The sequence below is a fragment of the Fringilla coelebs genome, assembly GCF_963513975.1.
Source record: "Fringilla coelebs genome assembly, chromosome: 4".
In the NCBI taxonomy this organism is placed as follows: Eukaryota; Metazoa; Chordata; class Aves; order Passeriformes; family Fringillidae; genus Fringilla; species Fringilla coelebs.
The window spans coordinates 5,960,580-5,988,375 of record NC_140032.1 but is presented as its reverse complement, the minus strand read 5'-3'; the positions used below and the strand labels follow the sequence as shown (position 1 = coordinate 5,988,375).

Sequence of the window (27,796 nt, the reverse complement as noted above, 5' to 3'; positions counted from 1 at the left end):
CTGTGGACACAGATGAAGCAACACTACCCCAGGCTCAGACCAAATGCTGATTTTCCAGTTAACTTCGTCCAAATTTATTAGGAGCTTTATTTGTACTGTGCTACACAAAACAGTCCTGTGTGTCCTGGGCTACTGCCTCCAAACTCCAAAGCTCACAGAGCCATCAGCATAAAATCACAGAATGGTTTGGGTTGGAAGAGACCTTGAAGACCATTCAGTTCCAGCCCCTGCCATGTGCAGGGACACCTTCCACTAGCCCAGGTCACTCAGAGCTCCATCCAGCCTGGCCTTGGATGCTTCCAGGGATGGGGCATCCACAGCTTCCCTGGGCACCCTGTGCAAGGGCCTCACCACCCCCACAGAAAAGAATTTTTTCCTAATATCCGATCTAAACCTTCTCTCTTTCTCTTTGTAGCCATTCCCCTTTGTCCTGTCACTACATGCCCTTGTCAATCCTTGCCCCATCTTTTCTGTAAATTCCCTTCAGGTACAGGAAGGTCGCAGTTGGGTCACTCAGAGTTTTCTCTCTTCCAGGCTGAACAATCCCAATTTCTCAGCCTTTCCCTACAGAAGAAATGCTTCATCCCTCTCATCAGCTTGCTGGTCTCCTCTGAATTTGCCTGGAGCTGATGTTAACCAAGTGCAATTTGATTTGAGCCATCTCTTTGAGCTCATTTTTAAAAGCTGCTGCCAGTCCAATGCACTTCAGCCTTGTGAAAAATGCCAATCACTTGTTTTTAAAACTTTAAAAGTTTAATCATAATAAAATGGTTGTAAAAATAGTAATACAATTAGAGTAATAAAAATTTGGACAATTCAAATTAGGACAATATGAGACAATAGAAACAAAGAGTTACAGACAGTCCAGGTACCTCTTTCTGGGCAAAATAAGCCTGAAAAGGGACCCACATTAACAGAGGATTAACCCTTAAAAGCAACAGCCTGTTGCATATTCATACACCTCATACAAGATACATAAATTCCATTCAAACAAAGGATTCTGTCTGGTCAGTGTCAGCTTCTTCCTCTGGATCCTGATGGCGTTTTCAGGGCCGAGCGAGGTGGGAAGAAGTTAATTTCTTCTGATAAGAGAGCAATAAATTATTTTTTCTCTGAAAGATTTAGGTGTCCTGTGGCTGCTATCTGGTGCGAGTACCTCACTCCTTTCTTTAAAAAATTATCCCACATACATAGTTGCTATTTTAACATTTTGTTATAACCTAAAACTGTATTTAACACACTACTTAAAAAAATTAATGCAGCATAACTTTTTAACATAACACATATAATATTTATTTTCATATTTGCGAAAAGCCAATCATAAAATAGGCATTTTCCACAGCCAAGATCCGGAGGGACCGTCCGGGGCCCGGCGCCCCTCAGGCCTCAGCGTCGCCATGGCAACAGCGCAGCTCAGGTCCCCGCGCTGAGCTGCCTATCTCTCTGCCTGACCGGCAATAGCATCCCCGTCCCCCGGCTGACTCCACCTGACCGGGAAGCGCTTCCCGATCCCCCGGGACACCGGCAAACACGGCCCGCCCTCCCCCGCCGGCGGCGCGCCGGAGCTGCCCGCCGCGCCGCCTGACCGAAAATCCCCGCTCCGCCCCGCATTGCGCCAAGGCCCCTCGCTGAGGCGGCCGCAGCGCTGCCTGCGCGGAGAGCCGTGAGGTCCCCGCGTGTCCGCGGCGCTGCCTGCGCGGAAGTGCGGCGGCCCGAGGCGACGGTGCCGCGCGGGAGCGGGGCCGGGGCCGCCCGAGGGCCGGGGCTGGCGGGGGGCCCGGGCGGCGCGGGGGGCCCGGCCGCGGGGCAGCAGGAGGAGCAGGACGACGAGGAGGAGGAGCAGCGCGGCCCGGGCGCGATGGACCAGTGCGTGACGGTGGAGCGGGAGCTGGAGAAGGTGCTGCAGAAGTTCTCGGGATACGGGCAGCTCTGCGAGCGCAGCCTGGAGGAGCTGATCCAGTACGCGGGAGGGCTGCGCAGGGAGATCCTGCAGACCGAGAGTACGTGCAGACCCCCCCGCGCCCCCCTCTGCCGAGGGGACGCGGCCCCGCTCCTCCCTCCGGGGAGGGGAAGCCCGGAATTTGGGGGCGTTGTGGGCTGGACACCCCTGAAAACTTCGGGCTTTGTGGCTGGGAACCCCCCTGAGGAGAGCCCGGGCTCCAGCGACCCCCCATCCCCAGGGCTCTGTGCTGGGGCTCTTGCCCCGCAGCCCCCGGAGCTCTGGGGCGGTGTTGACAGGGAACATTTAAAAGGTGGGAGCAGGGGAGGTTCAGGTGGGATATCACAAAAAGGTTTTTCACCCAGAGGGTGGCTGGGCACTGAACAGGCTCCCCAGGGCAGTGGTCACAACACCGGCCTGGCAGAGCTCAGGAAGTGTTGGGACAATGCTCCGAGCCCCGTGGTGGCATTGTTGGGGCTGTCCTGTGCAGGACCAGCAGCCGGACTCGATGGTTCTGGTGGGTCCCTTCCAGCTCAGCATATTCCATCATTCTGTGATCAGTCTGGGCCCTCCCGGCCTCTCCCGCCCCGTGTGTGCTGCTGTAGAGGTTTGTTTGTTCCCGGTCAGCAGCTCTGGCGTGACCCTGCTTTATGGTGGGTTACCGACGGGTTGGTCATCCCGGGGGAAATACGGAGGAAATAGGGCAGAGCTGGCCTGTTTGCTTTCCCCCTCCACTCCCCGCCCCCGGTTCTTTTCTGTTTTTGTCTCTTTTCCTGTGTCCCTGAGTTGTGTTCCCTTGCTGCGGCCGGGTTTGGCGGTGAAGCCGCGTTCGGCAGGAGGTAAACAAGCCTTGTGTCTGTGTCACAGCTGATGCTGGGCACTTGCGAGAGCTGTAAACACGGGGCGTTTAAAGCTTGCGAAATCCCGGAGATGGAGGTAGTGCCGTGTTTGCTGGAGTGGGAGGGAATGGAGAAGCAGCTGAAGTGATTTACCCAAGGCCTGCAGGAAGCGGGTGATGGCTCAGGGATTAAAAATAGGAACTGGACGGCCCCGTGTGTGCTGCTGCTCTGCTTTTGTTATTGTTTGATTGGGGGAGAACGTGTTTGCCGTGGTCCTGTGCAAATACAGGTGCAGAGCACACTCAGGAGTGTGGGTAATTCCAGGAACACAAGCGCCAGTGTGCTGGAGCTGCTCTGTGTGTACCCAGAAGTTTCTGTAGAGAGCAGACATGGAATTCTGATTGTGAGGTGTTTATTTGGGATGAAATAAGGCTTGATCTTTTTGGCATTGTTTTGAACTGTGTTTCAGTAACTGTTATTTGTGCTGTTTGAAACAGCCTGGGCTTGGGCATTGAGGACAGTCAATAAAATATGTGTCTTCACAGACTGAGGTGCTGACCTTGCTGGAGAGCTGTGTGTGTCACCCTCACTCTTGTGTTGGTCTTTGGGTTGTAAAGGTTTGGCTGTGACATTCCTGTGGCTGCTCCAGAGCTTTTATTTTCTTTGTAATGAATGTAGAAGGTTCCAGTGTGTGATTCCTTCAGGGTCCTCATTGGGTTTTCCATCCTAGTTGGATTTGGCACTGTCCAGTGAATAATTTCAGCACTTACCAAGTGATGCTATCCCACATCCCAAATTGAGCTTTCTTTTAGCAAGTGCTCTAGATTCAAGCCACTACATTGCTAGGGCACCCTCATATATCTAGGGACTACTATTTTGGCATCTGAAGGTGAGCTGGATTCACAGGAATCAAAATTCTTACTATTTTCTTTTTTTCTTTAACATGTTATTTGTAACTTTCTGAAAAGAACAGGTATTTTCAGCTTTTACACGCTATCTTGAAGAGTTTTGAAAATGGATGGAATTGAAAGCAGACAGACATCTTAATGTGGAAGTCTAATTCAGGGCTATGAACTGCAGAAATAGGTTCCTGGATGTAATTTCAAAGGAAAAAAGAAAGAAATGAAAGCCCTCGCTGCTGAAGAAGAGGTTAGGACAAGATCTGAGAGCAAAGATGTATGAAAAAACCTTAAATAGGCACTGGATAAAAAAGGAAGTGGGTGGAGAAGAAGAAACTATTAGAAACTGCCTTAACCTCTAAACTGGTTTCCTTCCCCCCCTCCCCTCACGAGTGTATTAAAATATCTTGAGCTGATTTCATGTTAAAGCCTAAGGGCAGACCAGCCCTATGCTAAGGCCTGTGAATAGGAAGACAAATTTGTTTTTCTTCTCTGTTCTCTTAATAAATCTGTCTTCCTGGAGTAGCCAAGGATTGCATATTCTTGGATGGCATAAGTGTGTCTGGCTGAGTAAACTTGGCATTGCACTCTGCTCTGTGCTCGGTGTTTGTGGGCCAATATATTTAATTTTTTTTTTAATTGTGACTGTGCACACACATGACAGAGGGAAGCTTTCTGTCCTGTGAACCCTGAATTACCAGCAGGGATGGCTGCAGGCTGATTTCTCCTGCTGATTTAGTGCAGGTAGCTCATACTTCGATTGGTGCTGATAGAGAGGGGAAACCTTCTACGGCTCTGATGGCTTTTCCTCTGTAGACATTTTCATTGCTTTACTGGAGTTGGGTTTCTGCTGCAATGTCAGGGGCCAATAATTCACTTCTTAGCTTGGGGTAAAAGCAGGCACCCATGTGGTTTGTTTGGGTTTTAGCTTAATGGCTTTCAGAAAGTGCATTTCAGCCTTTCTGTTTGTTGGGGAATGAGTGTTTCCATTTTGCTTGTTGCATAATCTCTGGCTGGTCCTTTTGCCATGGCAAAATTCATGAGACAGTTAAAGATCCTTCATGTTATTTTAAGTCTTCGTCATAAAAATTAAATAGCAACTAAGAAATTATGATTATTCTTGAAATAATTTTGGGAGATGAACTTTTTGGAATAGTTGAGTGGGATTTTCAGTTTTAATTTGGGATGCAGAGAATCACTGAAGTGACTGTTTCAGTCTTATTTCTCCTCACTCATCCCCTAGAAAAAAAACCACAGAGCCCCATGAGCCTTTTGCCCAGGAGATGATCCTTGGCTTCATGGGACTGCAGGGAGAAAAAAGCCTGGTAAAGGTTATTTTTGTTCTTAGAACCCTGGCTGTTGGAGAAATGCTGTGGAAACTTGCCCAGCTGGGGCTGGTGGGGCTGGGCAGGAGCTGTTTGCTGCTCACAGGGGGGTGGCTCAGTGTGTGACAGTGTCAGCAGCTGCTTTCGGAGGGTGCAAGAAGGAAGGGGCCTAGAAAAAGTGGTTGTGAAATGATTATCTACTCCCTATGATTGCAGCTTTTTCTGGATTCTCTTTGCTCTCTGCAGAAACTGGGCTCTTAACACGCTGCTGAAAGCAGAGATGTGTTAAAACAGGAAATCAGAAAGGAACAAACTTAAAAAGTGAACACGCTTTCCATAAAATCCTTCTTCTAAAGAGATATTTTGGTGACTTTGTTTTTTCACATGAAGGCTTTCGGTCTGGAATATTAGGGAGACATTTCTGAGCTCCTCTCCCACTTAAATTAGCCTTCCCATGCAGTGGAAGGCTGCTAAGTCTGTGTCCCTAAAGGAAAAATCCTTCAACTTTGGGAAAGAGAGACCTTCAGAGGTAAGACTGGAAGGGAGATTTTTCTTATATTTTTAAATCAAAAGCAGGATGAAAGAACTGAAGTAAAGCACCAAAAAAAAAATGTATTTTTTTTTTCTGACTCAAGCTTCTGAATGATGTTTGAATCAAGGCACAAAGGGTGTAAGCTGTGATGTGGTCAGGGGCCTGTAAGCCTGTCCTGTTTATTATTTTCTTCACAGAGTGGGTCATATAGCAGTGAACCTGTTGGACATCAGCTAAGAAATGTCACAGTTTCTAGAGAATAAATCTTATAACAAGGTCCACAGTCCTCTGTGGGCAGCTTCTCATCCACTGAGGGGAATTGGAGACTGTTCAGAGCTACTGCCACAAGTCAGGGAGCAGCAGTTTCATCCAGCTCAAACACACAGTCCAGTAGCAGTGGGTGGCTTGTCGGGCAAGAATTAATTGGGCCATCATTAATCCACATTTGCTTGCACCCTCATTTTGCTTGCACCCTGTTGAAGTTAAACATGATGTTCTCATGTACCTTTAGGGGCTGTCTAAAAGAAAACTGATCCTGCAGTAGCTTCAGTATCCTTCTGTTATGTCCTTAGAGATTTGTGAACTGAGTGTTACTTTGAGATGTTTATTCATCTGCTGTGACTGAGACACATGAGACCTTTACATTAAATTTTTAAACTGTTGTACTTGTTCAGTGTTATTGTGCACCCAGGTGGATTCTTAATTCCACAGGAGAGTTTTCATACAGGTGAATTCCTGTACATTTGCCTTCAGTTAAGCGGATCTTGCTTTCCAAATACTCTCTAGATTGCATTGCTTTAATACCAGTTTTTGTCTGTTGATGTTGTAGCATATTAATAGATTTAATATCACCATTTGTCTGTAACAAAGTTGGTAATTTTCCTCTCTTTTGTCTAGATCAAGATGGGGACTTGTCGGGGACGATTTCACTTGTTATGACACAGTGTTGTAAGAGAATAAAAGACACAGTCCAAAAGCTGGCCTCAGACCACAAAGACATCCACAGCAGTGTGTCCAGAGTTGGAAAAGCCATTGATAAGGTATTTATTTTGTGCTTTGACTGCATTATCACATTATAGCACAAAATTTAGATTTTTGCTACAGTTAATCTGAACTAAATATTCTGTCAGCTGCAGAAGCAAAGGCAAGCCAGTGGGCAGCACAGTACTTTGCTTTCAGAATTCACTGCAGCCAGCCTGTTCCTTCTAGGACAGCTCAAATCTCCTGTTTTCTTACAGAACAGACCCTATAGATACTACAGCATGTAGAAATATTTTGTGTTTTACCAGTTAAGCAAAATGTTTTCTTCAATGTGTGTCTCAATAAGAAATACTGTTAGTTTTTATATATGTGTGTGTATATATATATATGTATTTCTAGCTAATTGTCATCAGCAGGTAATTCTAAAGTGCCATTTTGCTGTGTAAGTGGCTGCCCCATCCCTGGAAGTGTTCAAAGCAATCTAGTCCAATGGGAAGACCCTGCCCATGGCAGGGTGTTGAATAAGATATCTTTAAGGTCCAAAACATTCTGCAAGACCAGAGAATTTTTAAGAAAGACATTTTGTACCTTTTACAGGGATGTTACTGGTTTTGGGAGCTTAATTTTGTAGCAGTGGTCTTAATGATCAAAAGAGGAGATTCAGCATCTCACAGTCTCTGTGTCTAAATAATAAGATAGGACAGCTTATCTTTTGTGCTTTACACGAGAGACATCTGAATTCTAGGTTCAACAATAAGTGGGATATGATTTTTGTACCTGTTTTTGTAGGTAAATATGAGCAATTCTTTGAAATTATACTGAAATAGTGCTACATGTATGCTTTCAGGCCATGCTTTTCTCCCTCTCTTCTCTTATATAAAAGTAGTTCTGTGTGCAGGGAGTCCAATACTTGCTGTTATGGATATGTTGTGATAGCTTCACATCAGTTTGTGGCTCTGAGAGGGTCTAAACATTTGCTCAGTACACAGCACTGATTTATCCTTTGGGAATCTCATTTAAACTTTGGTAGTAATGATAATCTGCTAAAGCACAATGTAACAATAATGAGATGAAGAAACAAAGTACATAAATGCTGCATTATTAGGCAGAATGTCCATGAAACTTGTATTTTTTTCTTTATATCTGACTGACCATCATGGAGAGTTCAAACTTTGTACTAAAAGCTTTAATCCACACATCACTGTTATCCAAAGCTTAAGGATGCATCTGTCTCAAATCCTTGCTGCTGTATCTAAACCAATTAACTAGAGTAAAATTCCATCCTTATTACCAGCTTGAAGCCTGAAATAAATCTATGTAATCTTGTCCTAAGTTTTTAAACTTTCCAATTCTGCTTTAGCAAGTGGACTGTGTACAAACACACTTCCAGGTTTAGCCATACTTTCTTCATTTAAATCCTCTGAGGTAGAACAGCCCCAGGTTGTATGGAGAGGGTGTAAGTGTTCAGTGGAAATTGGTGATGGTATTTCTTAGAAGCCAAAGAAAATGCTTGCAAGCATAGTGAAGGTTAGGCTTGAGTCTAATCTCCAAATTGCTGCTTCAGTTGTCATGGGAGTAGTTTTTGCAGTGTTCTGTCCTGCTGTTCTAAGTTTATGTGGTGTTTTTATTTGAAAAATAATAGGTGTAAATAAAAGCATTTTTTAAAATTTCAGATATGTTGCTTGGTAAAATAGTAGAAAAGATCCCATTAAACTGTTCTGTTCCTGTTGAGTGTCAGAAGGGCTTTTTCAGTGAGGTCTTCAAAAATGAGCTCAATGTGCTTGTTCCTCTGGATTTTCAATCTCACTTATTGTCTGTGGTGTTTGCATTAAAAAATTAAAAGCAGTGAGAGCTGCACAAGTCCCCAGTTCTGCTTGTAACAAAGGATGTTGTTCTATGAAGTTCTGAGCACAACTTGGGATTGTCTCCTTAAATATGTCCTTGGTGGAATTTTTTGGATTTTTCTAAATATGATAGTATTTTAAAGGGCTTACTTTAAAATATACCCCAAGGTCTAGGCCTTTTTGTCAGATGAATATGTATAATGTTTAAATCCAAGTGAAATTCAGCATTTCCCTGAACTGTAACATTTGAAATCTTCCATATGTACCTAATGCAATTTCCCTGTGCTGCTGGAAACTACACTTGGAACCTGCCAGCAAAGTCTTTGTTGGCACCAGAGTCCCAAACTGGAATTGCCCTCCCCCTCCCTTCACCATAATATACTTAAGCTTAAACCAGTAGAAGCAATTAAGTGTAATTGATGTATTGAATTGAGTCTCAACACATTCCGGTCAAAATCCTGCTGCTTCCAAAATAAAACAGTCATTAGAATTTAAGGAAGCACAGCCCTTGCCTTGATTCATGAGGCTGGAGTTCTGTTTCTGTCACATGTAAGTCCTCACTTATTTTACAGACAGATTAACATCTCCAAAACACTGCTTATGGTCTTACTAACCCTGCATGCTCAGGCACAGATGAATGGCCTGGTTTGAGATTGGGAAATGTGCTAATACTGGTACTCATTTCATGTGACACAGCCAAATGGTAGCTGCTGTTGCATGTAGAATCAATAGACTTCCTATTTAGCAAACCTGGATTGTGAAAGAACTTGCTGTATTATCTCCCAGTGGCAATTTCAGGTTAAATTTCTTTTTTCCCCGTATTGGGACGGGGTTATACCAACATAAAAAGTTCTGTCTGGTCAGTTTTTAGGTTATTGTAGTCTTTGCTTGTGAACCTGGGTGGGCCCTAGACTTGTCTGCCTGCAGAGTTCACTCTGAGAACAGAAACCCTTAGAGCAAAATGAAGTTCAAATTTGGCATCAAATACATGAAAGTCTGAAATGCCAGAGCTTTGTGTGTTGTTTGGAAAGTTTATCTAATAAGCTAAACCTCTTTTCATGGCAGTCCTATATGGATTGCGTGCTTCTGATCCATGAAAGGCTACCCTGTCTTCCAAAGAGCATTTTCTCCTTTGAAAGGAAATGTTTGCATCCAGTTTTTTCTGTATTGTACTGGCAATTGCTCTGCTTCCAGAACTCATCATGTCACTGTTGTTCAGCAAGTTGTTATCAGGTAGCTCATTCATCAGTGTCCCTGTAAATCAGTCACTCTTTGGATTGATTTGAATTTATCTCAAAGCATGTTTGATAGGCTGCTAAATGCTTTCTCTCTAGGAGCAATCTGAGTAGTGGTTAAATGCCTTCATTTAGGAAAGAAGGGGAGTAAAGGGTAGTTCCTTCCATTTCCCCCCTGAATTTTATAACTGTTATAAGGCCAACATTTTAATCCAGTCTTTGTTTTGGGACAGCAGCCTTTTGCCTCAGTTAGTGTTCATTTCATATAAAAACTTGTATATGAACACACTAAAAACCTTTACTGAACATAATTTAATTGTGTCGCTGTGAAGAATGGGGCAACGTAAATACAGAGTCTTTGCAAGTTGAACTTTCTATTATGTGTAAACAGATTGAACAGAGAAGATAAGCAAATGTTTTATTTGTATTTTGGGTAAGAATTCAGAAGGGAGGAACGCACAAAGTAATCTCAATTGAGTAGCTGAGGAATAAAACTGTCCTTAATCATCATCCTTCTTCATATCCTGTTGTTCTGAGTAACATGGAGGGTTGTATGTTGGTTGAAAAGGTCCATTTTGTGTTTGTGAACATCTTGAAGTCATCATGTTCCAACAGTTATTGGTGACGTGCTGTACATTGTATCATTAGTGTATTTAGCACATAATACTGTACATTTTGGCCCCAGGCTTGCAAATTAAGCTTTAAAAAAAGATATGTTCCTCAGGAATACCAACTGACACATAGGTTACTTTGTGGTTTTTTGGGTTTTAAGCTTTCTGGAGTTTTTAACTTGCATAAATGCTTTTAAGTGTTGAAATCTTATTAAACCCCACGTGCTGTCAGTTAGCATACTGTTAGCATTTACAAAACAAAACTGAGGGTTGTAGTCACCAGCAGATCTTTCATGCCTGACAGTTGTGAAATATATAAGCCAAAGGCAAGTGATAATTTCTTCTGACATGTGGCAGTCACTCACTGTAATCTGTGCAGTCAGTCCCTGAAGCTCCTCGGGACCCTGAGGAGGCAGAGCTATAGAATTCCACATTTAATACAGACCTTAGAATCGTTTAAAACAAACTAAAGAAAGATTATTGGAATGAGAACCTGGTCAAGACTGGGTTGGTCAGAGAATGACTGAGGTCCTCAGGTTGAATGATGGGACTTGATAACTTCATTTACGTGTCTTGAAAAGATCTAATGGTGGGGTTTTCTAAGGGCTGGTAGGTTTGCTAGAAAAACAAAATGAGCATTTTGTGAGAGCACTGAGGTAATTGGTTTCACCATCTCTGCCCCCAGCAGTGAGAATGATGTGATAATGTTTGAGGCATAGGTACAGCTTCGCTGGTTGGTAACTGTCCGGAGCTGTACAGTTTCTGCTTAGGGGGTTGTATCATTGCTAGGACTTGGAATTGCATGAAGAATAACTTATAGTCAATTATTTTTAGATTAAAGATGATCTCTACCCTGGAAGCTAGGTAATAAATGCAAGCTTGTGCATTCTGAATCCTCTCTTATATCCTTTAGTGCTTTGTTAGTGGATTTGTGTTACCTACTGCTGGTTGTTGGACGCTGAGAGCAGAGTCAGCAATGGTGGTGAGCCTTTAAGGATTTGAATGGTTGGCACAAATAAGAACAGTATTACTTAGTCTTCAAGATGCTTAAGTTTTTCAAGATACAGCTTAGGGGTGAACTGCATGACAAGGAGCTTGCAGGTTAAGACACCCAAGTGAAAATGTTATTAAATGTGCAACATGAATCAACAGCAATAATTTAAATGCTCATGTTGCTCCACCATCTCAGAAAGGTGGAAAAGTCAGTTTGTCAGACTAAGGTTAATGTTTTACTGAGAGTTTGCTGAGAGCCCTGAAGGAAGCAGTGGCTTTGGAGCTGTGTGGCAGGGATGAAAAGGCTGTCCCTTCTTCAGGATGACACAGAGCAGCATCAAAGGGGACATGGAGGCGCTGATGAAGGAAATTAGTAAGTGGTGAGTAACAGGAAGGTGCAGTGTGAAGTTGAGCTGTGCATGGGAAGATAGCTGGTGCCAGCTGGGTGTTATCTGCCCTGCCTGCTGTGAGAGAAACCTGTGTTTGTGTCAGGCTGGTGTTCCCATGTTGTGCAGGGCTCTGGCTTACAGAGCCACAGCTCCTCTGAAGTTCCTCCTTGGGAGAGAGCTGTAGCCATCAGAGTAGGCAACAAGCAGTGCACTGGCTTCTAGACTCTTTATTTTGCAAGAGGCTTGTTTTAAGCAGTGGGTGAGAATTTTTATTAAAATTAACCTGCTTGCCCTGATCATAAAACATGTTAGCAGTTAAAAATCCTGGTTTATATCTTGGATTAGAATAAATGTTGCTCTCCTGCTGCCAAGAGGCAAAGTGCCAAGCAGTGCCAAGTGTTACCGAGGAGTCAGCGTGACAATGTCTTCAGTTATTCCTGGAATATGTCCGTAGGCCACTGGCCTAAAAATACATGGCACTGGGATCATCTGGGTTAGTTCTAAAAAATATCTCTTGCATCTACAAAGCTCATCCTGTTGTTGGGATGTTGAGGTCATCAGAGATTTGAATTTCATTGTTTTGATGTGGGGAGAAGTGACTTTTTTGCTTTTTCAGCATTGCTTAGTCCTCAGATATGTAAAAAGTCCTTAAGTTAAAGCATTACTTGCATTTTGGTGTCCTGTACTGACAGAGATACATTGATGACTATCTTGATTCTAATGTAGGTGATTTTGTGTTCTGTTCTTTAAATATTTTCAGTTTTTACATATGGAAAGAGCCATTTCTGCAGATGCTTCCTTCTGAAATGCATAATGGGCTGGAAACCTCCTTATTAGTTAAATAGATTTCTTTCTAGCTAAACTTGTAATTTGTTGGTGTAATTCCTTGTAGTGAATAATATTGAGACTTGAAAGGAGCAAGCGAAAAGATTTCTTCTTCTTCCTACACATGAGGTAATGAAGGAAGCTGACATGTATTTATTTCACTTTGGAGATAATTGAGGGCCAACTGAGTAATAGGCAGAAGGCATCAGGGTGGAGACACAGGTGTCCTGCATGATTAAAGAGAAATGATGTGGGGTGGTTTGTCCCAGCCTATTAACTGTTAATTTGTGTGTTTCAGAATTTTGACTCGGACATCAGCAGCGTGGGGATAGATGGGTGCTGGCAGGCTGACAGCCAGAGGATCCTCAATGAGGTGATGGTGGAGCACTTCTTCAGGCAGGGAATGCTGGATGTAGCTGAGGAGCTTTGTCAGGTAACAACAAGTGTGGATGTTGAAGGTTATCCACTGAGGAAAATGAAGCTTTGTCTTAGCTTCCTCATTTGAATGTTTCAGAGGAATATCTAAACTGTCAGATAACCCGTTGTTTTTCATGCTTTAACTAAAAAGCGCCCTTTTTTTTTTTTTCTTTTCAGGAATCTGGTCTATCAATAGATCAAAGTCAAAAAGAACCATTTGTGGAGTTAAATCGAATATTGGAAGCATTAAAAGTTAGAGTTTTGAGACCTGCACTAGAGTGAGTCCACTCATTTATTTTCCTCACTTTTTTAAAAGAATGCTTTTAACAGTTCTTTAGTTTTTCTCTTTCAATACTCTCGTTAGCATATTCTGATGTGTCCCTGCTTGTCCTTTGAGAGGGGCAGTTACTGAGTGGATCTTTTCCATCTCCTCTGTGTCACTCCCCATGGAAGTGATTAACTAAGGGTCTCTTTCTTAGATTAAGGGTTCGCTTTTCTCACTTGTGGTGCTGCTTTAAGGAAGAAACATCACTTGGAGGAAAAGTTGTTGGCCAATGACGGTGCTTGCCCTTCTGTTGGATCATTAGTGAACCTTATTTTAAGAGGTCCCATTGTGAAGGATACCAAGACTTATTAAAGGTGTTGGGTACCATGAAGTCTTTGGGGTGAGCAGAACTTGACTTGGGATCAAAGTTCTCACTTGTCCTCAGTCACCCTCCCTTTTCAGACGAGGGACCAGAAGGTGGGAAAAGCCTGGGGTGACAGTGGCATTTGTTAATGAGATTTCTCCTGAAAAAAAACAAAACAAACCCTGAAACCTTCTCATCCTGTTTTGCTTTTTTTTTAAACTTTTCTAAACCTAGGTTGGTCTCAAAAATAAGAAAAAAAATCAAAACATAAAAAAACAACCGACCAAACAAAACCACCTAACCAACTTTAAAGTGACCTTTTAAAAATAAAAACAGCGAAATCAAAATAAATTCAACATTTGTCTTTTATTCTAGAGCATAGATCATACACTTGAGATAGAATTTTTTTGCATTATTCAGTTAAGTACATTTCCATATTAACAACATTTTCTTTTCCCTTTTACATGAACCACCGTAGGTGTGTCAATTGAGCATTTACTGGCATCTAAACTAAGTGCAGGGACACTCTGATATTCAAACCCTGGTGTTCATTGACTAAATCATGGGTAATGCCTCTGGGTCATGCAAAGTGTGACCTAAATAGTTGGTCTTTGAATCTAGTTACACAGGTGGAAAGCTGGAGTGGTTTATTGCTGTTGAATTGGCTAATTGAAGGGAAGCAACACTGATATTACAACTGAAACAAGATTTACTGTCAGCTACACCACATATATCTTGTAGTTCAAATAATAGCAGAGCTGTGAAGGATAATCCCTGAGGAACAGTAACTTGCTGTTATGAGTGTTCCCTTGAAATCTCTAAATTCATTTCAGCTCCAGTTTGCAGTGCTTTAGGCCTTACTCAGTGCTACTGAGTTGTATCATGTAGCTTCTGTAATGTGTTAAATATTTTTCAAACAAAGGAGAAGGCATGGTCATCCCTCAAAGGAATTTTTATTTTCCAGCTGAATGGGCAGACAATGGGGTGTATTGTCAGCACAGTTGGGGAGGGGTAGACCAACACACAGTTTTGTTGCTGTGTATAATGTTTATTCTGTTTAAACTGGACAGTGCAAAAGCTGTCTGCCTCTCTTGGCTGCTGCTGGGTACAGAGGGGCCTTATTTATAATGGTGCTGCTGATGTAAAAACCATGGCTCTTGGGGGGGATGATCAGCATGTGCCAAAATGTCATGGTTTGAGCTCTCTGGCTGAGGAGGTAACCAGTGCATTAACTGCCCACAGAACTGCTGATGCTTGTGAAGGTATTTCCCTTTTATTTCCTGGCAGACACAAGTGTTCAGGAGGAGGGATAGAAACCAGTGCTGTGTGAATGGCCTCCATATGACAGAAAGTGGCACTGTGCTCCTTGGGCTAAAATTGGCACCAGTGAATAAAGCTTCAGCATGAAACAGCCCCAGACTGGCCCATTGCAGGGTCAGGGTGCTGACAGTGCTGTTGAAGCAAAGTGTCACACAAGGATGATTAATTACAGTCTCCTGAACCAGGAAGTGGAGTATAGCAGGTTTTATCCATGCAAAATTGTGAAAAGCTGGGATTAAAAGCCAACCAGTTTCTCTGGCTCTGCCAGCACTCTCTGCTTGTGCTCAACTTCACTCAGTGCTGGAAACAAAACAAACACAGGTGGCTCCTGGTCACTGCCATGGGAAGGGAGTTGTCAAATTAATGACTTTTCAAAAAGACTTTCAAAGCCCTGCTGAGATGATGGAAATCAGTACTTGTGTTTCAAAAAAAAAAAAAAAAGACCCTAACTGTATTTGTTATCCAGGTTTTCTTTCTAATACAAATTTCAACACTTAAAAACATGACCTTTCAGATTTAAATAGAATGTGACTGGCCATAACTTTTTTGTTTTCCCTTGTGGGGTGTGGAAGTTGACTTTTGTAGAGGCCTAGTCTGGCCTTGCACTCTGAGCTGTGTAATCTCTGTATGCTTGCAAAATCCCATTAACTCCCAGTAGCATTTCTCACTGTAGTTTGGTGATGGGAAAAGAAATCTAATTATTTTTCAGAGTGTTTTCTGGCCCTTCAGAGCCCAGGTTGGGCCTCTGTGTGAGGTCCTGATGGAAATGACTTGGAGGTTCAAAGATATGGCTGTAATTTGGAAAAGAGATGCTCTCTTCTGCCTGTAAACAGCAAGTTGCACAGATCCTGGTATTTGCTGGGTCCTTGGGGTATGATTTAAACTTAATTTAATCTTCAGCAGGCTTTGTTAAATTCCTTCTAACATCTAAATCCCATGTGGGAGCTGAAGGGAGTCCTGTGTACCCATGGTTTGCAAAGTACAGTGTAAACTTTAAAAAAATTCAGATGGATTTGAGTCTCAGAAGTGAAAATGACTGGGTGTCATTTTGAGAAGAGGTAGGAAGACAGGTGATGTGATTACTAATAATTTTGGGCAGTGGTAGAGAATATGTGGATTGAGTGTTTTAAACCTCCCTTGCTGGTTTTTGTTTTTCTGTTGGAAATAGGAACAGCATGTCCCAGACTGAGCACCTCAGGCCTTGCCTCTGTGGTTGCTTTCTTCTGATACAAATTTGTGCTGCCACTCAAAGACCTAAAAATGGAAAGCCTGCCTAAAAGCTAATTTGGAAAAATAGACTTGACCTCAGCAAGATGAAGTACTCTGTCATGTGGGTGCAAATATTGGCAGGGAGAGGATGGAGGCTCTTTTGATGCAATAGAGATTAATATCTCACTGATGGCACTGTGGACTAGTCTTAATGTTTATTTATAATAGTTTTTTGTCCTTCATCTGCTTATTAGTCTATGGTTGTTAACCTCAGGCTCTTGTTTTTGTAGCTGGGATTGTACTTTATTGCCATAACATCCTGTTTAAACTGTGCACACTGATCATAAAAATACAATTATACACCCTCCCCCCAACTTATGAAACCACCCCAAAACCCACTCAGCACCCATGGTTAGTGAGTGTGCTCTTCACTCCTTCCTGGTGGAGATTCAGGAAAATCTGAAACTGCCTGAAACTGGGGACAGTAGGGCTTGTTTTTAGTTCAAAGGCTCCATTTTTCACTGTTTCCTACTGAAAGGTTACTGTGTCTTTACAAAGCCTTGCCAGTGAAGTCAGACTCCTGATACTTCCACCACAACAAATTGCAAGTGGATACTTGCTCATTAATGCTACATCCTAATGCAGAAGGCTGACTTGCTTTGAAAGCCTTCCCAATACAGTAAGAATGCTTAATTTTCTCATTTTAGTATTGATTGAAAAGAAGCCTCACATACCCTGTTTTTTTTTTTTTAAGGAGCACAGACTTCCTCACTTCCTTGCTAAAAAGTGAAAAGCTTTTTGCTTAATAGGGCCCCCACAGTGAAAATACTAGAACTAATTACACTAATGAGAAACAGATGTACTGGAGAACATTGAAACTTGAGGTTCTTAAGAGAAAGATTGGCTTGATTTAGGCCTGACTAAATGGAATCAAGGAAAAATAAACCAGCACCAAAAAACAAGAAAGGGATGGATGAATTCTAAATAATAAAGAAAAACTTGTATAAAATGCTTTGAAAATTTCAGTTCATTTTACTCTCTGTATGTTTAAGAATTCTTTCATGTTATTTAGGAGCCAAACATTAGTGTTGTCATGGTGAAAGAGACACAGAAAATGAGAAATATTCTTATTGTCCAAGTTGAAAATAACAGAGAAAGCAAAGTTTAAACAGGGTTAAGTATGATATTTAAACTGATTTCCTTCCCCCACAGTGAGATCTTGATAATATCTGTCTTTGAGGTCCCATAGATGCAGTTCCCTTCTCCAGGGCAACAGATGCACACACACAAACACAGTGCCTTGGACAACGTGTTTGGTGTATGAGGACGTTGGAAAATGTTCTTGGTCAAACTTCTTGACATGCAGCTGAAGAGCTATCAGTAATTGTTAAGATTCAGAGTGCTATTAATTGAAATACAATAGACTTGAGCTATTTCTGCCTTATATTGTGCCTAATTTAGTCCTGTCTTTCAACCAGTGAATGTTGAATTTTGCAGTGCTTAACCTCTACAGCAGCACCAGAATTAACATCGTCCACATTTTGTGCACCCTGTGTAGCTCCATTACTTTGTAAAGGGCCTTGCCATTTTCTGTGCTCTGTAGAGGCTCTCAGAAGTTCAGGGAACAGTCACACTTTCCTTGAAATAGATGGTAGATAATAGATAATTGCAATGATTTCATGTGCTGTGGGCTGCCACTTAATTACCCTGGTGTCACGTCCCATTGTACCTCCTCGCTTCTTCCAGGTGGGCGGTATCCAACAGAGAGATGCTGATGGCACAGAACAGCTCCTTGGAATTCAAACTGCACAGATTATATTTCATCAGTTTATTGATGGGTGGAACAGCAAATCAAAGAGAAGCACTTCAGTATGCGAAAAACTTCCAGCCCTTTGCCCTAAATCATCAGAAAGGTACATTTTTGGTCACATTAAGGGGATTTAAAGCATTGGGATATGGCCCCTTGGAGTAAAACATGTTCCAAATATGTTTTACTCCATTATTTTCAGTTGGTTAAAGGCAGCTGCTTTTTGGATTTATCATGTATATCCCAAATCCTTACAATTAGAATTATCTTCTTTTTTCTTTTTTAAGAGGGCTAAAAATAATACCTGAATGATTGCAGGTTTGCTTAAATTTAAGGTTTTTGACTTTTTAAATAAAATGTAGATTACATCTAGAATAGGCTTGCTGCCAGAGTAAAGTGCTAAAAATGCAGAGGAATGTTCTTGGAATAGTCATCTGCTATTTTCTGCTGCGTGGGGTAATACAAAGAGAAATTAAACTTTTGAAAAATGGAGAGCATGTGAGTTAAATGAACCATCTCAAACTGAATCCAACAAAGCCTATTTTTTTAGGGTACTGTGTGTGTCAGAAAGCTTGCAAAAAAACTAAACCTGCTAGAAGCAAATTCCCAGGCAGCACAACCTGGCAACTCCCCAGCCAAAAAAGTGCTAGGAGTGGAGCTCTCCTGGCTGTCATGGCTGTAATTGTGTGTATCTGCCTGTTTTCCATGTGAAAGCTCCAGCTGGAGACACAATCTCTTGTTTGTTGTACAAACTCTGCTGTTCCTGGTCCCTCCCAGATATCCAGGTTCTGATGGGCAGCCTGGTGTACCTGCGGCAGGGCATCGAGAACTCGCCGTACGTTCATCTCCTGGATGCCAACCAGTGGGCTGACATCTGTGACATCTTCACCAGGGATGCCTGTGCTCTCCTGGGCCTCTCAGTTGAATCCCCTCTCAGTGTTAGGTATGCTGCTTTTCTCTTGCTTTTGAGACCAGCTGCTTTGTGGTTTGGTTCCTGTTTCTTGTTGAGAACAAAAGAAATGACTTTTTGACTAGCTCTCCTTAAATGCAGGGTATAGTTACAATTAACAAGTCTGCAAAGGTTAAAAACCAGAGGTTCCTGTGTGCTGGACTTTACCCTGCACAACTGCAGCTCAAGAGGAAGCATTGCTGGATGGAATTTATCTTCCATAGTTTAGACATGACTGCTAAAGATGAGGATGGCGATCAGCCAGTTATTCCCACAACAAATGTGTGACAGCTGTCCCTGCTGTTCAGCTGAAAAATAACCCTGAAAATGTGGCCATGATTCCATCAGCATTTGATAATTTTGTTTATTTATTTTTTTCCACACGTTACTAGTCATCTTCTTAAAAGAATGCTTAACAGTTTTGTTGTGGTTTCAGCTGCTACAATTTCCAAATTGTCTGCTGGGCCTCTTTTGTAAAGAAAAAAGAGGCACTTGTAAGCTCAGTAGCTAATTTGACAAAATGCAAATCTGTAGGAGGCTGTTGGAAATATGAAGAAAACCCAACCTAATCTCCTTCTAGCTTCTTTGAAGATAAAACAGATTAGCTGCTATTTAGCCTTTGCATGTCAATTCCCCCAGTACACTCCCCTGATATTGTCATTTTCATTTAAAATGTTAAACAGAAAATAAATTATATGTATCTTTCTAGGCTGGATTTGGTACTTAGCAGAAGCTTCACTGCTTGTCTTTTTTTTTTGTTTTTTTGTTTGTTTGTTTGTTTTGGCTGTATTTTTTCATTTTACTGTTTCCATTCACTATTGTTAGACTTCTGTGCTTGGTTCAGAGCTCTCACATTGTTAAGCCTTCTCCTTTTCCTGTTTGTACCTCAGTTACAAAACACAACAGAAACAACAAAGGGAGCACTTCAGACTAATTGTTTTTCTACAATAAACTTTCAAGTTTCAGTTTGAGTATTTTTTTAGGTGTTTAGAGCTTAAATGTTTTTTTTCATCTTCCTCTTGCTTAATGCAAATAACCAGCAGTCCTTTAGATTTTCATTGCTCATGCACTGATGCTGCAATGCAGCTTTCAGAGCAAATGGCCAAGAGCTTTTTGGTGATGTGGAAAATCCCTGTTACTACTGATGTTTGGGACATTTGCTCTGCTCCTGGTGTGGGATTGATGGTGCTGAAATGTATTTACTGTATAGGTGCTATTGATACTCTTGTCATAAACAGGACTGTTCTCAACTGGTGTGACCTTGGAGTGCTGCAGGTCCTTTAGGAATTAAACAAGCTTGAAGTGAAATCCCTGCTGTAAAATATTTTGCTTTATTGAACATGAGTAGTGGGCACTTTCTTAATGCTGCTTGGCTTCCCCAGTGTTTATCTAATCCTGTACAGACCTCATGGTCTGAGTTATTATGTGGAGACAGCAGAAAAACTCCTCTGTTATGGAGGTTGTGGTTTGGGGTCTTGAAGGACTTCAGGAATTTGAATTTACTATTGACCTGAGCTTTTATATTCTGAAAGGGCTCTTCAGAGATGCTTTCACACAAGTACTATTTGTTAGACTTCTCACAGGGTTAACACAAGTTACACTCTGGGCTGCATTAACAAAAAAGCAAAGTGTAAGAGTTAAAATGGCCAGTTGGAGGTGAGAGATTATTTATATATATTTATATTTATATTTTTTAGCTTAGGCAAGAGATCCACAGGTTTCAGGTAGAGGTAAGGCATGACTTATGTAGACAATAAAACTTGCACAAATAGTAAAATAAACTGCCAAACAGAGCAGGCTGATAGCAAGGTCAAATCTTGTTTCTGTTGCTGGTGTTTTCCGGTACTGTCATTACACTTAAATCTATCAACTCATCTGTTAATTCATGGAAAACTGTCATGCTTTCTTCTGTAAAATACTGAAATGTTTCTAGATAATGTGCTATGTTCTGGTAGTGGGTAAATCCTAGAGGGAGGCTGAACTGTTTGTTGGGACACAGACTTTGGGCAGTTTTATACTGCTGTTCTTGTCACAGGCCCTGGTGTCCTCCCTTTCCTTACCTACCTGCTTTTTCTACATTTCTTTTCTTGGTTTAAGGTGAAGATGGAAAGACACGCTTCTTTACATGATAATTATATATAATTAAAGGATTATGGGTTGTGTGTGTGTGTGGGTTACATGGAAACTCTTAAGCTCCACCATAGCTGAGAGCAACCTCCTGTATAAACTAATGTGATGTCTTCCTCCTGTATAGTTCAAAATCAAAGCGGGTGGTAGAAGAAATCAATTCAATATGAATCTCAGAGGAGGGATTAACTGTTGTTTTCTGTCCAGAATGTAGTACCTGAGGGCCCCAGCCTAAAATACATGGATGACTGATAACTTGCCCCAAAACTCTTGCTTGTCTGTACTTCTAAGCTTCCTCCAGGTATAACAAGATGTAAATGAAAAAATACAAAAACCTTGTCTCCGAGTTAACCTTTAAAATAGAAATGTGAAAAATGCTGGTTTCCTAACATGCACCTCATATTAACATGTCCTTTTCCTGCAGTTTCTCAGCAGGTTGTGTAGCATTACCAGCTCTAATCAACATCAAGGCAGTAATTGAGCAAAGGCAGTGCACAGGGGTTTGGAACCAGAAGGATGAACTCCCGGTGAGTGGGGGCTGAGCTACCCCTGGGGCAGATTTCTAACAGCAAATGCTGTTTCCAGGTTTATTTTGTGCTGCATGTTTCAGGATGTTTTACATGGCCACCACCTCCAGCAGCTCTGGGGCTTGGGACTCTCTACTGCACAGGGCCTGGGGCTCACAGACACCCCCAGGTACTGACCCAGGCAGCCACACAGGCTGCCCCAGACAGAGCATTGCCCTCAGCAGCTCCCACACAGGACTCACCTAAAACATAAGTACAGACAGCCAAGATCCCTTTCTTCTCCTTGTGTGGAAATGATTGCTATTCACCAGTGAAAGCACAAACTCCATTTTCACAGGCAAGCACGTGCTCATGGATCCCCAGTTACAGCATGGCCCTCCTAGCCCCTTTGACACCCTCTTCCAGCTGTTCCTCTGCAGTCTTCTTCCCCTGCACTTTCCTGCTACAGTTTATACAGTTCTGCTGACCCCCTCTCCTCAGAGACCCCCCAGGTTTAGATTTGTATCTATTGCAAAGTCCAGGTTTGGTTGCAATTTCTTGATGACCTCTCAAGGTTGTTTCTTGTTATTATCTCCATTATTTTTGTCCGTCAGGTTTGTACCTCTCAGTTCTGTTTGTTGTCCCCCCTTTCACATTGGAAGGGTCTTTGATAAATGACCCTAAAGAAACTGATGCTCTCACCTTCCACTTACCCAGAGATGTTTTTGTATAACTGGGAAGAAAATGGATCCCACAGAGACGCATTCACTTCCCCTAGCAAGGCTTGAGCTCAGTCCAGGGCTTGCTTTGCACTGGCTCTTTATCAGGCAGACAGGAGATGAAAGAATTAGTGCTGCATCTGGGGACACAGGAGTTGGGATCCAGTGCATTATGCTTCCAGCACATCTCATTTAGATCAGTTGAAATGAAGCTCAGTTGTTATGAAACCCCAGTTTCCCTTTATAGCTCTTGCCGAGCGTGTGCAGCTCTCCAGTGACCTGCTCCTGATTTGGAAAGGAAACTTATTTAGTGCAAACTGGGCATGAACTGAGTTAGCCTCTTCCACTGCAGCTGGAAGAGATTCATTTATAGAGTAAGGAGGAGTGCTGAGTTTTCTCCCAGCTGTGTTTTCTGTAATGCTGAGAGTGTAACCTCTGAGTGTGACAGATTCCTGCCTTGCTGTCCAGCCAGGAATGAATAGCTAGGGAGCATTTGGAAAAAGATTCCTGTCTGATGCAAATCAGTTAATGATACACGTGTGTCTGCTTGCATTTTCTAAACTGGAGGGTCTGTAGTGTCTTCTGCTACGGCAGTATGGGGGTGGGAAACCTTATTTTCCTTGTGCAAAGGCAGATTAAGTAGCATGAAAAGGTCACATTGTCAGGTTTTGTTGAAGGTTAAACCTTTGAACAGAGGCCTGCTCAGAGCCAGGTGAGCTCTGGTGTGATTTTTGCAGTTCTCAGTTAATTACTAGAGTCACTGACCTGTTCTTCTCTGTTATATGTCTCTTTTTGAAATCATTTTGTACTCATGGCAAGAGTTGTGCTGCACAAGTATCTTCTGTGTTGGTACTGAAAATTAGTGGCTGTGATATACTTCTTTATTCACATGACAGGAAGATGTTGGCAGAGTGTTTAAAGAAGCTGTAGAACATAAACATAAATATAGTCAATCCAAGGGTTTTTATCTTTTGTAATTTCCCCCTAAAATGTAATCTATAAATTACTTTGTATTTCCTGGCCAGTGATTTGGAGAAAGTCTTGATTGGTCATCAGCTCAGTTTTCCTGCCAGGGCATGGATCTACAACAAAATTTGCACTTGTCCCTTGGCAGAATATGCTGTTTTGTTGTTACTCCCCATCCCCAACATAAATCACCATTTTAAGATCACAATTAAGTATTTTTGGCTGGGAAATTGTCAGGCATCCACACAATGGATTTTGTTGCCTTCAGAACTGAATTGTGAAATCTGTTAAGTAACTGCCATGACCTAAAGGGATTTTATCTGAAAATGTAATTTCCTGAGATAAATTATGTTAATTTCTTTCACAGATTGAAGTGGACCTTGGTAAAAAGTGCTGGTATCATTCAATATTTGCCTGTCCCATTCTTCGTCAGCAAACAACAGATAATAATCCACCTATGAAATTAGTCTGTGGTCATATTATATCCAGAGATGCTTTGAATAAAATGTTTAATGGCAGCAAGTAAGTACAATTCTTTTATTTCAATCAACATACAGACAAGGACACGTCTTTAGACTAGAATACTGTGTTTTGGGAAAACTGAGTCCATAATTATGTGATTGGTGGAAGCTTGTTAATCTTGGAGAATGGTTTGAAAGCTAGATAAGCTGGGTTGGTGCACTGGAGGAAAGCATAATAAACCCTCTGATGTTGTTGAAAGTGAGCTTGCATGAAGGAATGCAGTGAGCAGAGTAATTTTTCATGTTGTTGCCACCATTGTGTTGTCTTAAATTCAAACTGGAAGGCTTTACACACACAGTTTTTCCTTGGGAGCAAGGTTAGTAATGCATGAAAAATCTCTTGAAAAATAAAATTAAACCTCTAGGGGAAATATGGCTTAGTAATTGAGCAAGGAGGGGAATTATAACTGTGGAAATATCCTCCTTAGATATCTGTGGGGTACTTCAGGCTTTTGGGGAGAAGGAAATGGGAGAGAGAAATCTCTACAGATTTTCTGGAGGAAGAACAGTGGTTATTTGGATTGAATATATACAGCTTCTGTGGAGGCTGTCAGCTTAATTTAGAGCTCTAAGTCATTCTGGGAAATCCAGTGTGAAAATAACTGAGGCTATGAATGAAAATGTCAAGTGATGTTTGCATTCTGTGTCCTGTTAGAAAAGCCTTAAGGGATGCCTCTGTGGGTGACTTTGGGTGACTTTAGCCATTTTAAGCTGTAAACTTGCTGCTGCATCATTCCTGTCCCTGATCACTCATTCCTGGTGCTTTCATTGATCAGTTTTACTGACAGCACAGCTCTGTTAGTATTAACTCTGGAGGGGTGGGTGGGGGAAGAAGGTAAAATGCCCAGACGTAGGAGATGGGGGGCCAAAAAGGATCAATGCTTCAAAATAGAATCAATTTCTTCAAAAAGAAGAAATACTATAAGTAGGTGGGATTGTATGAGAGACCTCAACAGGGAGACCAGGGTGACCTTTCAGTCATAGCCTGCAGGAGCTGATCTAAGTGGGTTGGAAAATCACAGTATTTTGGGAAGCAGACACTAAAATGAAGTGGATATTGAGGAATCCACAGTGAAAGCTACCAGCTGATTTAAAATTTCTGCAAAGCCAGGCTGGATGGGCTCTAGGAAACCTGCTCTGGTGGAAGGTGTCCCTGCCCATGTCAGCAGGGTTGGAATGGGATGGTCCTTAAGGTCCCTTCCAATCCAAACCATTCTGTGATTCTAAAATGCAACAAGCAAATCCAGAAGTGGAAATAATAACTGCAGAGAAATTGTTCTTTATGATAATCTAATAATTCAGGGGCTTGTGGGTGAAAGGTGAGAGACTATAACTAGGAGGAGAAGCATGGTAAGTTCTCTCTCAGCTAAAGGGGACTTTTCATGGAGCCAAGTAAAGTGTTGGGGCTTAAGGGTGCAGTTGTTTCCTGCTGCAGGGGGAAAGCTCAGTACCTTTAATGCTCTGTTGTCACACGTTGCCCCAGTTCTAACACGTTGTCTTTGTCCCCAGATTAAAATGCCCCTATTGTCCAATGGAACAGAGTCCTGGAGATGCCAAACAGATATTTTTCTGAAGAAAAGTTACATTATGCAGTTTGTAAGTGACACTCTGGATTTCAGGTGCATTTCAGGAGAAGTAAAACACTCTTGTTCCCTTTTATGCAGCAGACTGAGGACTCCTATGTTTGTATAAGCTAATGCTACAGAAACTTTGCCAACATTTAGTATATACATACCAAGTGGAAATGCTACAGAAATATTATTACCATAGGGCTCTACTATACTCTTGGTCTCCATACCTGATCAAGTTACTACACCAGCAGTTGTCATTCAATGCAGGTTTTTGTACTTAATTATATGGTGACTTTTTACTTTTTAAAAGCAGAAATTGATCACCCCCATTTGTTTAATATTCTTCCTGCTATTATTCTATCATTTTATTGATAACTGTCATCTTAGAGAATGTTTGTGGACAAAGTTTTATTTCCTGTAATGTGTACATAATTAAAGGTAAATACTTCAGAAAAAAAAGGTTTGATAAATTGAATAGTCGTTATAAAACTAATTTGTATTTTTTTCGCTGAAAATGCTGTGATATATTCTGAGTTTTTCTTTCAAACATTTTTTCAACTTTTACATAGAATTCAAAGTAAATGTGCATATATATAAAGTATATAAAATATATAGCCCCAAGGGGCTACCTGTTGAAATCCATCACTAATTTATAAGGGTGATGTGTGGCTAAACTACTACTGGGGCAGAGAGGGAATAGGAAATCCTGTTCCTCTGGTTTCATGGTCAAGAAGCCTTTGTGTAAGAGAACATTCAATAAATTCTGAAGTGGAAATGCTTTTAGTTGATGACATTTGCTCTCTGGCCTTTGTAGTCATGTTCTTTGGACTTTGTATTCAGGATTAGGCTATAAATGTCATGTTGCTGTATAGTTTAATAGTCATTATAGTGTGCTATTTATAAACAGTTATCAAAACCAAATAAATTGTAGAAGTATTCATTGTTAAATGGGGGGAAAAGCATGTTCTGATGCAATCTACTGATCACAACTCTGCACTTGGCAGAACTGGGCCCTACATCATATATTAGGAGGTAGCAAGTTTTCTGTAGCTTGAGAACACTTTGCTTCTAGCCTTGTTTTTGTAGTAGAATATTACTGCCATTGCCACTTTCTCTGCTAAATTTGTCATATTGTTGACTAGGTAAATTTGTACTCATAAAGGAGACGTAGATCACGGCAGTTAAATCTTTTTTAGTGTGCATATATTTGTATTTATTGCACTGTCCTATAGTAGGGCAAGCAGCCATAAGGCATGCAAAGCTACATGTAAAATTATATTTCTGTATTGTGTAGTTAAAAAAACAGCAACCAACCAACCCCAAGCTTGTCTGGTTGAACACTGACACACTGGTTGAATGCACTAGCACAATGCACTACAGAGAAGACCGTCTTTGGGAAATCTACACCTTTTGAATTTGTCTGTCAGCTGACTGGAGAGACTGAGTCGGACTCTTGTGGGATCAGTGACAATGGACAAACCTACAGAGACATTATAAAGTGAGGAGCGAGTCAAGGCACACAAATTTTAAACTTCAGATGTGTTTGATACATGTGAAAAAATCCAGGTGTGTGATTTTCTGCAAAACTTACATTGTATTCACACCGAGTTCCAAACAGCCGCGTTACCAAGTGGTAAAATCAACAATAAACGGGTGAGGATATTATTTTCCATGTAGGTTTCCTAGTCTTGCTGAAATTGCTTTTAATATTTTCTTTTGACTGGAATTGCTTAATGCTTTGGATCTACATGAAATGGCAAATGAAGTAATTAAAAACCCAACAAACCCAACAATAACAAAGCCCCACACAACCAGCCTGAGGTATGAGTGCTGCATCTTTCTCTGTTACACTGATGGTATTTTAGCACACCAGTAAATGTTGATAGCTTAGAGCCCAAGGATGGAACAGCTATTAAATGGAAATAGGGTACAAATTCACCTTGGTTATTAAATATCACCTTAACTAGTGCATGTTATGGATCTATAGCTAATTCAAAAACTGTTTTCACCAGATCATTGCCATTCTTTCCCTGACTTAAAAATTCTTGCCTGCAGTTGTGCAGCTCCACCAACAGATGATGCTCACGATTCAGTACTGGGAGCATGTCTGCTCACCATAACAGGAGGCTGTGCTGGGCATTTGGGAAGCTGTTCTGCAGTTTGGTTGGCACAAATAATCCAGTTTGCCCTGTGAAGATATATGGGTTCTCTCCTGCTACTGCCTGCTATGCTTCTGGCAGCTGGAGAGCAGGCTTGCAGGGGAAGAGTGAATAAAACTCTGGTTTTCATACCTAAAGTATAGTTGGCATCTGGTATGTGTGCATTGTCCCTAATGGGGTGGGAATATCCACAGTACAAAATGTATTTGATTTTGAAGCTATGCTGGTATATTGTGATGTGTCTCCATTTCACTTTTGGACCAGATTGTGAAGCCTTGGACTAGTCCCTGAAGTAACCCTGTGTGTCCCAGGTGCTTTTTAGTGCTGCAGGATGGGAGTAAAGACACTCAGTGTGTTTGTATCTGTATCCAGATCAGCCTGTCAGTCCTTGGGCTGTGCTGGGCTGGCAGCTGCTGCTCCTCCCCTTTGCAAGCTGTCAGAACAGCAGCTCTGAGCAAGTGCATCCAAGTTAGTGGTGTGGATG

At 41.8% G+C, this 27,796-nt stretch overlaps 1 protein-coding gene across 1 annotated transcript; it reads left to right on the top strand.

The window, feature by feature from the left end:
• Positions 1 to 1,708: 1,708 nt before the first annotated feature.
• RMND5A (required for meiotic nuclear division 5 homolog A) lies at positions 1,709 to 26,825 on the top strand. The gene is made up of 9 exons (XM_084203778.1): positions 1,709 to 2,000; positions 6,432 to 6,574; positions 12,711 to 12,845; positions 13,007 to 13,107; positions 17,734 to 17,900; positions 18,572 to 18,737; positions 21,295 to 21,397; positions 23,429 to 23,583; positions 25,092 to 26,825. The coding sequence occupies exons 1-9, from the start codon at positions 1,859 to 1,861 to the stop codon at positions 25,153 to 25,155; spliced, it is 1,176 nt and encodes a 391-aa protein (XP_084059904.1). The 5' UTR covers positions 1,709 to 1,858; the 3' UTR covers positions 25,156 to 26,825.
• The last annotated feature ends 971 nt before the right edge of the window (positions 26,826 to 27,796 follow it).